The 15,108-nt window shown below is 39.4% G+C and overlaps 1 protein-coding gene across 10 annotated transcripts in view; it reads right to left on the bottom strand.

Annotated features, from left to right (window-relative positions):
• Positions 1-2,196: 2,196 nt before the first annotated feature.
• The window catches only part of NEK1 (NIMA related kinase 1), a 218,232-nt gene continuing 205,320 nt past the window's right edge, over positions 2,197-15,108 (bottom strand). For all 10 annotated transcript variants that reach the window (XM_067040071.1, XM_067040068.1, XM_067040065.1 and 7 more), the window contains one exon: positions 2,197-3,451. In XM_067040071.1, coding sequence (XP_066896172.1) covers positions 3,438-3,451 — 14 coding nt within the window. In that variant the 3' untranslated portion in view covers positions 2,197-3,437. The remainder of the gene's footprint in view (positions 3,452-15,108) is intronic.

Below are 15,108 nucleotides of genomic sequence, written 5' to 3'. Positions count from 1 at the left end.
AGGTAGTATGCCTTTTTAATCTTCAACTTCTTTTAAGATTTCTTTTTTGTCTTTGATTTTACAGTTTTAATTTGAAGACACCAGGCATGCTTTTCTCTTACTTTATCCTGCTTGAAATTCACTATGCATCTGCAATCTGTGGACTGGAGTCTTCCAACAGTTTGGAAAAATTCTCAGACTTTATCTCTATGAATAACTTTACCCCTTTCTTTTTTTCTAGGACTCCAATCAAACATACATTAGACGTTCCCACTGAATCTCTTTCCTTCTCTTGTATACTTTCCATCTTTTTCTGTGTGCTTTATTATGGATAATTTCTTCCAGTTTGTTAATTTTCTTCCCTGTCACATACAGTGTGCTGCCAAGTATGTCCACTTGGTTTTTAAATTTTGGTTATTGCATTTTTCATGTAAATGAATTCTATTTGGTTCTTCAAATCTACATCACTTTTTAGTTTTAAACACAGTAAATATAGTTGCTTTATAACACATCTCTGATAATTCCAAATCTAAAGTCTGTGCATATCCTGTTCCTGCTATTTCCCACTTACACTGTCTTGATTTCTTATGTACTATTATATTTTTAACTCTGTGTTTATCATTGCTCTTAAAATTTTATTTATGGTGCTTTTCAAGACACAAAAGAAATGTGCCTTCAGAGAGGCACTGGAATGGCTTCTGCTGCATTCATGGGGCACTACCAATCAGGAACCACCTTAAATTATGTTTGAGTCTAAATTCCCCAACCCACCCAGGTTTTGTTGCTCAAGATACAAAACCAGTTGATGGCTGGTTTGTGGCTACAACTTCCAGGGGATTTTTGGTCCTCTTCTCTTCTGACAGTCCCTGAGTTTGGGGTTCTCCCTGATTGTGAGGATGTAGCCTTCTGGAGTGTCACCATGACACAGGGTTTCCTACACGATTCTCCAGTGTGGTGGATGCTTGGCCTTACCTTTTGCACTTTGCTCCGTGAGCCCATTCTACCCAAGTGAGAGGCACTGGACGTATGCTCCAGTCAGAAGCGCTTATTTATTCTCCAATATTCCACTCATCTCTGGGTTGAGGCTTTCTCCAAAGTGATAGCCTTGCAATTCATCTTCTTACCTCTTCTATTTTTAGGTATATATTAAACACACACATATACAAGCAATCTTGAAAGATCCATCAATGAAGTGATAAAGGGTAGAGTATATGCTAATTTATGGATAAAAAGCCAACTTTATTTAACATTTAAAAGTTGTTTTCAATAGCGAGGTAAATTAGAATAGTGTGCTACTACCAGAAACAGAACATCTCTGCAGAATTCTTAATGCATTAATGCTAAATGTACCTTTTCCTATTAAATCTATTGCTTTTCACTCTCTAGAGGAGATAAATTTTAAAAGAATGTGGAAGTAATAGCATATGGTAAGGCCAGTAACTGGTCTGACCCTGGCTATCTACACAAGTGAATTCACTCATGTGACAACTCAGTGCCCTTGCCTGAGAAATGTAGATAACACTAAATTATCCTGATAGCCCTTGTTCGCTCTAACATTCTATGAATCTATAGATACTTTCATGTTCCTCCTCTAACACCTACAATAGACCTTGCTGAACAATAAAAACCCTCTTTACCACTGGCACAGACAACCTTTCCATAATAACACCCCAGAGCCACTCACTACCAATTGACTGAAGATGGCACATATCCTATTTTTCACCCCTATTCTTGTATAGATGACATCTTTTTTTTTTTCTTTCAGTATGCGGGCCTCTCACTGTTGTGGCCTCTCCTGTTGAGGAGAGCAGGCTCCGGACACGCAGGCTCAGTGGCCATGGCTCATGGGCCCAGCCGCTCCGCGGCATGTGGGATCTTTAGACCAGGGCACGAACCCATGTCCCCTGCATCGGCAGGTGGATTCTCAACCACTGCGCCACCAGGGAAGCCCAGATGACATCTTTTGAAATATGGCTAAACAACTCTTTCTACTGTGTTATACTCCTACTTGCATTTCTAGGTTAAGAATTTAAGAATACTCACTCCCACAAATCATTATCATCATTTAGGACTGTAGAGAATTAAAGTACAGAATTGAAATATTCTTCTATTGAAAAAAAAATTAAAATGTTCAGGTAAAATAATCAAAAGTATTCTCAGCTCTCTGTAAAAGCAGTCTATTAATAACAGTGCTAATAAATAAAAGACAACCAATAGTGTACTTCAGGTAGATAGTAAAAATTTAATAGTAATATCATAAAATAAACAAACATATAAAAATCAAGTATTTAGCTTTGGATGTCAGAAATAATATACATAATTAATTCAGCATACTACTGATAGTGCTGCAACATACGATTTTACTGTTCAAATTACAGATTATGCCAATAAGGCTTCTTTGTTCTGAGTTTCCAAAATTCTGCTCTTATTACTAAAAGCATCTGGACTTCAGACATCTCTAATGATGTAATACCTGGCATATTGCAATTGAAGCTGTGTGACCATTGTCTTAATGACCTAACAAAATCTTCTCATAATGGTACTGAAAGAGGTAAACATTTCCCCCCTTTGGAATACTAGTTACCAAAACTGTCACACTGTCAAAATAAAAATGATTCCTTTCTCCTTCTGAATCTCAATTAAAAAGCACATGCATGAGAGGAAGCTGAAAACCAAAAGGGCAACTTTATGTTATACACTAGATCAATGTTAAAATTCACAGACTAATTTTTAGATATAGTCTTCCTTGTTCTGGTTCTCAAAAAGAAACAAAAGTAATTAACCAACTTTTTAAATATCAGGAAATATATTTTTGCTATTCTTTAGTAATCAAATTTTTCAATGACTTCTAAGACTGTTTTTATAGCCTGTTTCCATTCAGCTAGTTCAGGAGACACACTGGTTGAAAAAGCACTGAGAATATAAACTTTAAGGCTAAAAGTTCCATCTTCGAAATGTTAAGATTTAAATAGAGCCCTTGACAAGGTTATTTAGTCCAGAATTGCTGGCCATGAAAACAAGTAGACAGAAAAGAGGGTCATGCTTAAATGCATAATTGAAAAAGCAAAGGCAGGTCTTTCACAACAGAAGTTATTCTTTCAACTTAAAGACATTTGCTGAAAGTAAAAATTACCTTGCTGCATGGTACGTCTTCTTCAAAGCCATTAAGTGCAGTCTGGATCACTGTGTCTTATACTTTGGTTGGAACATTTAATAAAGTATATATTCTGTAGGAGATAACTATAGAACTCAACAAACAAAATAAAATAGATAAAAAACTAGAATCTTAATTGAAAAATGGCATGTTTCTCCATCATTTTCATGCAATCAGCACGCCCATTTTAAATCTAATATTTCATTTGCAAAAAATCCCTATATTTCCCCCTGAAGCTTGTTATTCTGATGAGCCAAAATTTAAATGCTTTCATTCCGTTGAGGATTAAAGAACGTTCTGAGGATTATTCATCATTATCTGTACAAAAAAGAAAAAAAATTAATTCACTCATTGCAAATCAAGCTCTATGTGTTTACTTAGTAAAAAACTCATTCTCTGTCACACTAGAGGAAAAGAGCCTTACTGTAGTTATTTATTTATTTATTTATTTTTGTGGTACGCGGGCCTCTCACTGCCGTGGCCTCTCCCGTCGCGGACCACAGGCTCCAGACGCGCAGGCCCAGGGGCCATGGCTCACGGGCCCAGCCGCTCCGCGGCATGCGGGATCCTCCCAGACCGGGGCACGAACCTGTATCCCCTACAACAGCAGGCGGACTCCCAACCACTGCGCCACCAGGGAATCCCCCCTTACTGTAGTTTTAAATGTAGTTTTTATTACAATATCACACACTCAATGTAAAATATTCAGACAGTACAACAAAGAATTAAGTGGGAAGCAAAAATCACCTATCAGCCAAAGACAACCAAAGCTAATAGTTTTATATAAATCTTCCCAGATTGCTATGCATACACAAATATGTTTTAAAAAATTACAACAAGATGCAGTTGAGACTCGAATTTTTTCCTTTGAAACACATAATGGATGGACAAATAAGTGATAAAGCAAGATTATAAAATGTTAATTTAATGGAAGAATCTAGATGGTGGGCATATGGGTGGTAACTGAAGTTTTTTCAACATTTTCATATGATAAAAATTTTACAATAAAATGTTGAAAATGAATAAATCATAGATATATTCCATGTCAGTTTCAATGCCTGTGTAGTATTTTCTTTACAGTTATGGCATATTTAAATTAACTATTTGCATTTATAGACATTCTAGTTATCTCCAATATTTCATTAGTCTAAAAAAACACTGTGGAACGAATTAAACAGACTGTTTAATTTAACCTTACATAACAGTCACTATCTTCACACTCCAGAAAGCTCTTCCATTAAAATTGAAGTGTCAGGCTTCTCTGGTGGCACAGTGGTTGGGAGTCTGCCTGCCGATGCAGGGGACGCGGGTTCGTGCCCCGGTCCGGGAAGATCCCACATGCCGTGGAGCGGCTGGGCCCGTGAACCATGGCTGCTGAACCTGCGCATCCGGAGCCTGTGCTCCGCAGCGGGAGAGGCCACAGCAGTGAGAGGCCCGTGTACCACACACACACACACAAAAACCACACACACAAAAAAAATCGAAGTGTCATCTCTAATCACTGCACTGCTTGAAACCCCTCACAAGCTCCCCACAGGCTCAGGACAGAACCTTTGCTCCTTATGTGGACTGCAATGCCCTTCAGGATCTGGCCTTTCAAGTACTTCTAGCCTTGTCTACTTCCATTGCCCATCTTCCTCAGCTGTCCCCATAATATATGCTCTAGTAACACCGAAGAGCTTATAGTTCCTGTAGTACAACAGCTGGTACCCCTCTATGTACAAGGAGACATATGCCTTGGGGGATAAATCCCCACTTATCTTTCAAAATCCAGCTCTGACGTCCTCTCCCCAGGGAGGAAGTATCCTGACACTTTATTTCTTCCAATATAGCTGGGCCATCACTTTATACACCATATTTTATTGCTTTCAGTGTTACACTTAATTGCTGTGTACTATAATTTACTTATTTTTTTACAGTGACAAACTTTCAAACAGAAAAGCACAGAGAATAAACTAATGAACACACAGGTACCTAATATCTAGAATTAGTAAAAGTTAACTTTTGGCCATACTGGTTTAGATAACTGATTCAAGAAAAACACATTAAAGAGAGAGAGCACCCTTTTCCCATCTTATTGCCTTCTCCACCTACTGAGGGGTGTTATCAGTATCCTGAAATTGATGTGTCCCCTTCCTTCCCATGGCTTTTTATTTTTATTACATATATGCACATTTAAATAAAATTGCTTTTAAATATTATATAAATTGTATCATGTACTACTTATTCAACTCATCATATTGGTGGGGTTTATCCAAGTGATAGATGAAAATTTCATTCCTTCACTATAACTGGTGTACAGAACCTCATCACATAAATAGCACAATATCTATCTAAAATAAATGCAGAAGGAAGGTCTTTGTTTCCTTCTTAGCCGTTTACAAGCTTGGACTGCTAAGATCAATGTTCTACATGAGGACCTGCTGGCCTTTACCATTCTATGACTGTCTACACTTGGCTCCTCCTCTTCTTAAAGAATATATTTTTTAGGAATAATATAAAGTGGTTCACACATTGTACTATCTCTTTTTAATCTCTGACTCTAGCCTAGCTAGTACCTAGCTAAAGACTAAGTGTCATTAATTTTACCAATCGCTACACCTGTAGGCACTTAGCAAATCTACAATGTGATGATATGAGGGAGTTGTATACAGTAGGTTCTTACCACATCTGCACAGTGACAGGGGAGTTGTATACTGTAGGCGCTTACCAAACCTGCACTGTGACAGTATGGGGGTGTTGTATACTGTAGGAGCTTACCAAACCTGCACTGTGACAGTATGGGGGTGTTGTATACTATAGGTGGTTACCAAACCTGCACTGTGACAGTATGGGGGTGTTGTATACTGTAGGCGCTTACCAAACCTGCACTGTCACAGTCAGGGGAGCTGTATACTGTAGGTGCTTACCACACCTGCACTATGACAGGGGAGTTGTATACTGTGGGTGCTTACCAAACCTGCACTGTGACAGCTGGGGGAGTTGAATAGTTCAGGCTATCTTTTGAGGACTCACATAATTTCTGATTAAATAAAACAGAAATGTATTGTAGAAAATATCTTTAACTTCTAACTTAATGCCCCTGATACCACTATTGGGTGTACTACATACCATTATTCACCCCCTCCCTCATTACCCCTAACCAACACAGAAAATAAAAGTGTCTAAGCACCATATGCAGATGACATGGTTTTATTGTTATCTCCTAAGATGTGGCCTAAAAGATGACAGTCTGGGGAGAGACAGCTAGATCTGCAGTATAAGAATTTTGAATAATAAGGACTCTAAAAGGGAGAGATCAAGGTGGCAGAGTAAGAGGATGTCGAGCTCACCATCACCCCCATCAGGAACACATTAAAAACACATCTACATGTGGAACAATTCTCACTGAAAACGAACTGGAAACTAGCTGGACGCTGTACAACCAAGGCTGTAAGAAAGATTCTCAGAGACTCTGGTATGATGGGAAGAAGAGAGATCAGGTTGCGACGTGTGCTCCTGGGAGGGGACTCAGAGGAGAAGGGAGACTGCAGCGATGGACACTTGCCTTGGGGAGTGAGCGGGCTGAGCCACAGACTGGGTGTCCCAGTACTGGGGTCCTAGACGGAGGACGTCAGCCCTGTTAGCTGGCTGGAAGACGCTGTGACAAATACAAGGGCCGGAGAAGCCTGGAGTCCAGTTGTGAGGAGCTCAAGTGTTGGCCCCAAAGGCAGTGCAGAGAGAGGTGCGCTCTAACGGCTGAGGTTCTTCCTGGGACCACCTCATCACACAACCCCAGCCCAAGCAGAGCCTATTCTCCAGCCCCATTCACTCCAAGCCACAGTGTAGCACTGGAACTGGGCAGCCAGAACTGGGGAAGAGGGCTTCCCTGGTGGCGCAGTGATTGAGAATCCGCCTGCCGATGCGGGAGACACGGGTTCGTGCCCTGGTCCGGGAAGATCCCATATGCCGCGGAGCAACTAAGCCCGTGAGCCATGGCCGCTAGGCCTGCGCGTTCGGGGCCTGTGCTCTGCAACGGGAGAGGCCACAACAGTGAGAGGCCCGCATACCGCAAAAAAAAAAAAAAAAGAACTGGGGAAGAGACTGAACCTTGGGACACAGAGGTGACCCAGGCCTGAGGCAGAGTTGGGTGGGGCAGCAGATGCCACTGTTGTCACTTACTCAAGTGGTACCATATGACATCACTTATATGTGGAATCTAAAATATGACACACGTGAACTTATCCACGAAACAGAAACAGACTCACAGATAGAGAACAGCCATGTGGTTGCCAAGGTGGGGTGGTGAGGAGGGATGGATTAGGAATTTGGGGTTAGCAGATGCAAACTATTATATATAGAATGGATAAACAACAAGGTCCTACTGTACAGCACAGGCAACAACTATATTCAATATCCAGGGATAAACCATAATGGAAAAGAATATAAAAAAAAGAATTGTATATATATATATATATATATATATATATATATAACTGAATCACTTTGCTGTACAGCAGAAATTAAAACAACAATGTAAATCAACTACACTCAATAAAAAATTAAAAAATAGAAAAAAAAGAAAGAAAAGGCAGAGGAACTGCTCTCAATTCAAAGAGTAAGAGAAAACTCCAGATAAATAATGAAATAGAAATAATTTTCCAGATAAAAAATTCAAAACAGTAAAAAAAATGTTAACTGAAGTAGGGAAAAGAATTGATCTAAACACTGAACATCTTAATGAAGAACTAGAAAATATAGAAAAGGGTCAATCAGAAATGAATAATACAACAGTTGAAATAAAAACACACTATAAGGAAATGAATCACTAAATGATACAGAAGACTGCACAAGTGATCTGGAAGATATAACTGAACAATGGAAACCACCCAATTAGAACAAGAGAAAGAAAAATTGCTTTCATTAAAAAAAATTTGTTTAAGAGATCTTTGAGATAGCATTAGGTGTTCCAACATTCACATAGGAGTCCCAGAAGGAGAAGAGAGAGAGAAGGGGATCAAAAATGTATGTGAGGGGCTTCCCTGGTGGCGCAGTGGTTGAGAGTCCACCTGCCGATGCAGGGGACACGGGTTCATGCCCCGGTCCGGGAAGATCCCACATGCCGTGGAGCGGTTAGGCCCGTGAGCCATGGCCGCTGAGTCTGCGCGTCCAGAGCCTGTGCTCCACAATGGGAGAGGCCACAACAGTGAGAGGCCAGTGTACAGCAAAAAAAAAAATGTATGTGAGGAAATTATGGCTGAAAAATTCCCAAACCTGTAGAGGAATATAGATATCCAGGTACAGGAAGCACAGAGGGTTCCAAACGAGATGCACCCAAATAGACCCACCACACAAAGACCTATCATAATTAAAATGGCAAAAGTTAAAGATAAAGAGAGGATTCTAAAGGCAGCAAGAGAAAAACAAAGAGTTATATAAAAGGGAACCCCCATAAGGCTATCAGCTGATTTCTCTGCAGAAACTTTGCAGGCCAGAAGGGAGTGGCAATATATATTCAAAGTGCTGAAAGGGAAAAACTTGCAAGCCAGGACACTCCACTCAGAAAGATTATAATTTAGAATAGAAGGAGAGAGAAAGAATTTCTCCAACAAGCAAAAATTAAACAAGTACAGCAACACTAAACTGACTCTAAAAAGAATGTTAAATTGTGTCCTCTAAATGGAAAAGAAGTAAAAACCTGTAAGAAAGGGAAAATCCCACTAGGAAAGGCAAGTATATAGTAAGGATTGAAGATCAACCACTTAAGCCAGTACATAGGTTGAAAGACAAAAAAATGTTAAAAGCAACTATAATTACAATGAACAGGTAAGAGATAAGCATGAATATGTAACACATGACATAAAAAACACAAAACGTGGGAGATGGAGTAAAAAATGTAGCTCTTTTGTAATACCTTTGAATTTAAATGACTAGCAGTTTAAAACAAGTAGATATAATTATTGGTCAACATGCCAACATATATGAATCCCATGGTAACCACAAATCAAGCCCTACAATAGATACACAAAAATTAAAAAGAAAGAAACACAGTATACCACTAAAGAAAGTCATCAAACCCTAAGAGAAGAAATTAACAAGAGAAAAACTACAACAGCCAGAAAACAGAAAACAGTAAGTACATACCTATCAATTAAGTACTTTAAATATCAATGGATTAAATGCTCTCATCAAAGACATAGGGTAGCTGACTAGATTTAAAAAAAACACCAAAAACCAAGACCCTTCAATATGCTGCCTATAAGAGACTCACTTCAGGGCTAAAAGCAAACATAGATTGAAAGTGAGGGGATGGAAAAATACATTTCATGCAAATGGAAATGACAAGAAAGTGGGGTTAGCAATACATATATCAGACAAAAATAGACTTTAAAACAAAGGCCATAAAAAAAGATAAAGAAAGACAGTATAATAATAAATGGATCAATACAAGAGGAGGATATTACATTAGTTAACATACACATGCCCAATATAGGAGCACCTAAATGTATAAAAAGCAAAAACTAACAGACATAAAGGGAGAAACTGACAACACTACAATAATAGTAGGGGACTTTAACACCCCACTTACATCAATGGACAGATCATCCAGACAGAAAATCAATAGGCAACAGTGGTCTTAAATAGCTCAATAGACTAGTTGGTCTTAGCAGATCTCTATAGGACCTTACATCCAAAACCAGCAGAGTACATATTCTTTTCAAGTGCAGATGGAACATTCTCCAGGATAGATCACATGCTAGGCCACAAAACAAGTCTTAACAAATTTAGGAGGATAGAAATTATATCAAGTCATATATCAATTACAGAAAGAAAACAGGGAAAAGAACAAACACATGGAGACCAAACAACATGCTACTAAAAACCCAATGAGTCGATGAAGAAATCAAAGAGGAAATCAGAAAACACCTCAAGACAAATGAAAACAAAAACACAAAATTCCAAAACCTTCTGGATGCAGCAAAAGCAGTTCTCAGAGGAAAGTTCATAGGGATACAGGCCTTCCTCAAGAAATAGGGAAAATTTCAAAAACACAACCTAACTTACCACCTGAATGAATTAGAAAAAGAAGTACAAACAAAGCCCAAAGTCAGCAGAAGGTAGGAAAAAATATAAAGGAAATAAATAAGATAGAGACGAAAAGATGAATGAAACTAAGAGTTGATTTTTGATAAGATAAACAAAGTTGATAAACCTTTAGCCAGGCTCACAAAGAAAGAGGACCCAAATAAACAAAATGAAAGTGAAGAAATAACAACCGATACCACAGAGGTAACAAAAAATCATAATGCTACGAACAGTTATATGCCAACAAACCGGACAGAAAAATGGACAAATTTCTAGCAACACGCAAACTGTCAAGACTGAATCATGAAGAAACAATCTGAACAGATCAATCACTAGTAGTGAAATTGAATTTGTAATAAAGAAAACCTCCCAGCCAACAAAAGTCCAGGACCAGAGGCCTTCACTGGGAAATTCTACTAAACATATAAAGAAATAATAGCTATCCTTCACAAACTATTCCAAAAAATTAAAGAGGATGGGATGCTCCCAAATTTATTCTATGAGGCCACCATTACCCTGATACCAAAACTAGACAAAGGCACTACAAGAAAAGAAAGTTACAGGCCAATCTCTTTGATGAATATAGATGCAAAACTCCTCAACAAAATATTAGCAAACCAAATCCAAAAATATATAAAAAGGATCATACACCACGATCACATTGGATTTACTCTCAGGATGCAAGGATGGTTCAACATTTGTAAATCCGCGAATGTGACAGCACCACATTAACAAAGGGAAGTGTAAAAAAATCACATGACCATCTCAATAGGTGCAGAAAGCATTTGAGAAAATTCAACATCCATTCATGATAAAAATTTCCATCAAAGTATATATAAAGGGAACACATCTCAACATAATAAGAGCCATTTATGACAAACCCACAGCTAATATCACAGTCAACAGTGAAAAGCTGAAAGCTTTTCCTCTATATTCAGGAACTAGACAAGGATGCCCACTCTTGCCACTTCTATTTACATAGTGTTAGAAGCCCTAGCCACAGCAATCAGATAAGAAAAAGAATTAAAAGGCATCAAATTGGAAGGGAAGAAGTAAAACTATCACTTCTTGCAGATGACATGATACTTTATATAAGAAAACCCTAGTCTCCCCCCCAAAACTATTAGAACTAGTAAATGAATTCAGCAAAGTTGCAGGATACAAGATTAACATATAGAAATCTGTTGCTTTTCTATACATTAATAATAAATCATCAGAAAGAGAAAAAAATCCTGTTTAAAATCACATCAAAAAGAATAGGAATAAACATAGGAATAAACTTAACCAAGGAGGTGAACGACCTATACACTGAAACTGTAAAACAGTCATGAAGGAAACTGAAGATAATACAAAGAAACAGAAAGATATCCTGTGCTCTTGGATTGGAAGAATTAATATTGTTAAATGGCATACTAGCCAAAGCAGTCTACAGATTTAATGCAATCCCTATCAAAATACCCATGACATTTTCCCTAGAACTAGAACAAATAATTGAAAAACAGATATGGAACCACAAAAGACCCTGAATTGCCAAAGCAATCTTGAGGAAAAAAAAAAAAAAAAAAGCTGGAGGCTATCTCCCTCCCAGACTTCAGACTACAGTAAGTCCCCTACATACAAACCTTCAAGTTGCAAACTTTCAAAGATGCAAACGTGTGTTCTCATGTCCAATCACATAAGTTAGTTCACATGTCTGGTGTACACTGTCACATGCATGCATCCTCTACAAGTGGTTATGCTTTTGTGTACGTTACTGTACAGTACTGTATAGAGTACAGTAATACAGTATCTTTATTTCAAGCCCAGGAAGCACACGTAAAGGCAGCAGTGTGTAGCTGGTATGGCTGAGAAGTGCCAAGCGATAACGATGGAAAGAAAAGTGAAAATAATTGAGAGAGTGGAGCTACAAGAGGAAGAAGAAGTAACTGAAGAACTGAAGAGATTCACGATGCAGGAAATGGCAAGGGGATTCTCTTTATTTGAGTAAGCACTGTTATTCTCTGAGGCTCTGGACCTAAACACAGAATGGTACACAAAGGTTGCAGCAGCTGTTCACAGTGCAATCCAGTGATACCATGTCATCTATGATGAGAAAAAAAGAGTTACTACACAGACATCATTGGATCGTTTTTTCAAAAGGGTAGATAGAACTGAATCCAGCAAGGAAGCAGAACCTGTGCCATCAATGTCAGGCATGAATGAAACTGCAGCTTGCCCTCTGTCTCCTATTGCTGATGATCTTTCAGCTCTGCCATCTCCCTCCTCCAGTTAGTAGCTCTTTTTGCCTATTCACTCGATGCCAGCCCCTGGATGCCAGCTGTTGTACTGGACTACTGTACTTTTCAAGGTACTGTACTGTAAGATTAAAAATATTTTATTTTTTGTGTTTCTTTGTTTTTTACGTATTATTTGTGTGAAAAGTATTATAAACCTATTGTGGTACAGTACTATATAGCCGACTGTGTTATTTGGGTACCTAGGCTAACTTTGTTGGACTTATGAACAAATTGGACTTACGAATGTGCTCTCAGAACAGAACTAATTCATATGTAGGAGACCCAGTGTCTACTACAAAGTTACAGTAATCAAAACAGTGTGGTGTTGGCACAAAAACAGACATATAGATCAATGGAACAGAACAGAGAGCCCAAAAACAAACCCACACACCTATGCTCAATTAATCTATGACAAAGGAGGTAAGAACACATAATGGAGAAAGACATTCTCTTCAAGGAGTAGTGCTGGGAAAATTGGACAGGTGCATGTAAAAGAATGAGATTAGAACATTTCCTCACACCATATACAAAAAAATAAACTCAAAATGGATTAAAAACCTAAATGTTAAACCTGAAACCATAAGACTCATAGAAGAGAACATAGAGCACTCTTGACATAAATCATAGCAATATTTTTTTGGATCCATCTTCTAAGGCAAAAGAAATATAAAAGCAAAAATAAACAAATGGACCTAATTAAACTTAAAAGCTTTTTGCACAGCAAAGGAAACCACCAGCAAAACAAAAACACAACCTTTGGAATGGGAGAAAATATTGCAAACGATATGACTAACAAGGGATTAATATCCAAACTATATAAACAGCTCATACAACTCAATATAAAACAAACCCAAAACCAAAACCAAAGAACAACCTAATCAAAAATGGGCAGAAGAGGGAGTTCCCCTGGTAGTCCAGTGGTAAAGAATTTGCCTTCCAATGCAGGGGACATGGGTTTGATACCTGGTCAGGGAACTAAGATCCCACATGCCATGGGGCAACTAAGCCCACGCACCATACCTACTGAGCTCGTGTGCCCCAATGAGAGAGCCCATGTGCCGCAAACTACAGAGCCCGTGTACGCTGGAGTCTGCGTGCCACAACTAGAGAGAAGCCTGCATGCCACAACCAAGAGCCTGTGCTGCAACAGAAGATCCCACACACCTCAACGAAGACCCCCGTGTGCCACAACTAAGACACAACACAGCCATAAATTTAAAAACAAAATAAATAAATAAATAAATAAATAAGTGGGCAGAAGTCCTGACTAGACATTTTCCAAAGACATACAGATGGCTAACACACATGAAAAGATGTCCAATGTCACTACTTATTAGAGAAATGCAAATCAAAACGAGATATCACCTCATCACCTGCCATCACCAAAAAGCCTACAAATAACCAATGTTGGAGAGGATGTGGAGGACAGGTACCGGTCCGTGGCCTGTTAGGAACCGGGCTGCACAGCAGGAGGTGAGTGGTGGGCCAGTGAAGCTCCATCTGTATTTATAGCCGCTCCCCATTGCTCACATTACTGCCTGAGCTCCACCACCTGACAGATCAGTGGCGTCAGATTCTCATAGGAGCGCGAACCCTACTGTGAACTGCGCATGCAAGGGATGTAGGTTGCGCGCTCCTTATGAGAATCTAATGCCTGATGATCTGAGGCTGTGATGCCGGCGCTGGGGAGCGGCTGCAAATACAGATCATCACTAGCAGAGAGGTCTGACCGCACAGAGACCATCATAAATCCCCTGCTTGCAGACTCACATCAAGACCCTATCAGTGAGTGGCAAGTGACAATTAAGCTGCATCTAACGGGGTAGACTGGACATAAGGAACACACTTTGGGTGTCACTGTCTCCCACCACCCCCACATGGGACCATCTAGTTGCAGGAAAACAAGCTCAGGGCTCCCACTGATTCTGCATTATGGTGAGTTGTATAATTGTTTCATTCTATATTACAGTGTAATAATAATAGAAATAAAGTGCACAATAAATGTAATGCGCTTGATTCATCCGCAAACAATTCCCACCCCAGTCTCCACTCTGTGGAAAAACCGTCTTCCACGAAACTGGTCCCTGGCACCATGAAAGGTGGGGATGGCTGATTCAGAGAGCTCAATACACATTTTACAGCCAGCTGAGTGAGTTGGTATGTTTAGCTGCTTTACGTCTTTTTCCAGGCTAAAGGAATTACTGCAGGCTTTGTGATCCAGAACTAGGGGTCCTCACGCCCTTTCATTTGTGCGGCAGAGAAAACCTGGCGCTGCTTCTTGAGGAATGCATTAGCCGGCATGATTGGTGGTGCTTTTGCAGGGCAATGGCCTTCTGTGCAGGCATGTGTCCTTCTGAAACCACTCAGCTGTCACAGGACGGTGTCCATTCTGCCTCGTGGCTCAGCTGACTGTGCTTTCTCTCTACGGAAGGGGCAAGTTTTCCAAATACCTGTCAAGCAAGGCTAACTCCCAAGCGCACTGTTGCTGACTACTCATGAAAAGCATCTTGAAACGATACTTGTGAGAACTGCCTGAAGGATGTGGTCTGAGTATGAACAGAACTAGTCTGACACTCTCCACAGATTCACTCAAATACAACCATTTTTCTGGCCTCATGCCATTAACTTCCACAT

This window comes from Kogia breviceps, chromosome 8, assembly GCF_026419965.1.
Source record: "Kogia breviceps isolate mKogBre1 chromosome 8, mKogBre1 haplotype 1, whole genome shotgun sequence".
NCBI lineage: Eukaryota > Metazoa > Chordata > Mammalia > Artiodactyla > Physeteridae > Kogia > Kogia breviceps.
This window is presented reverse-complemented; position numbering and strand designations above follow the sequence as displayed.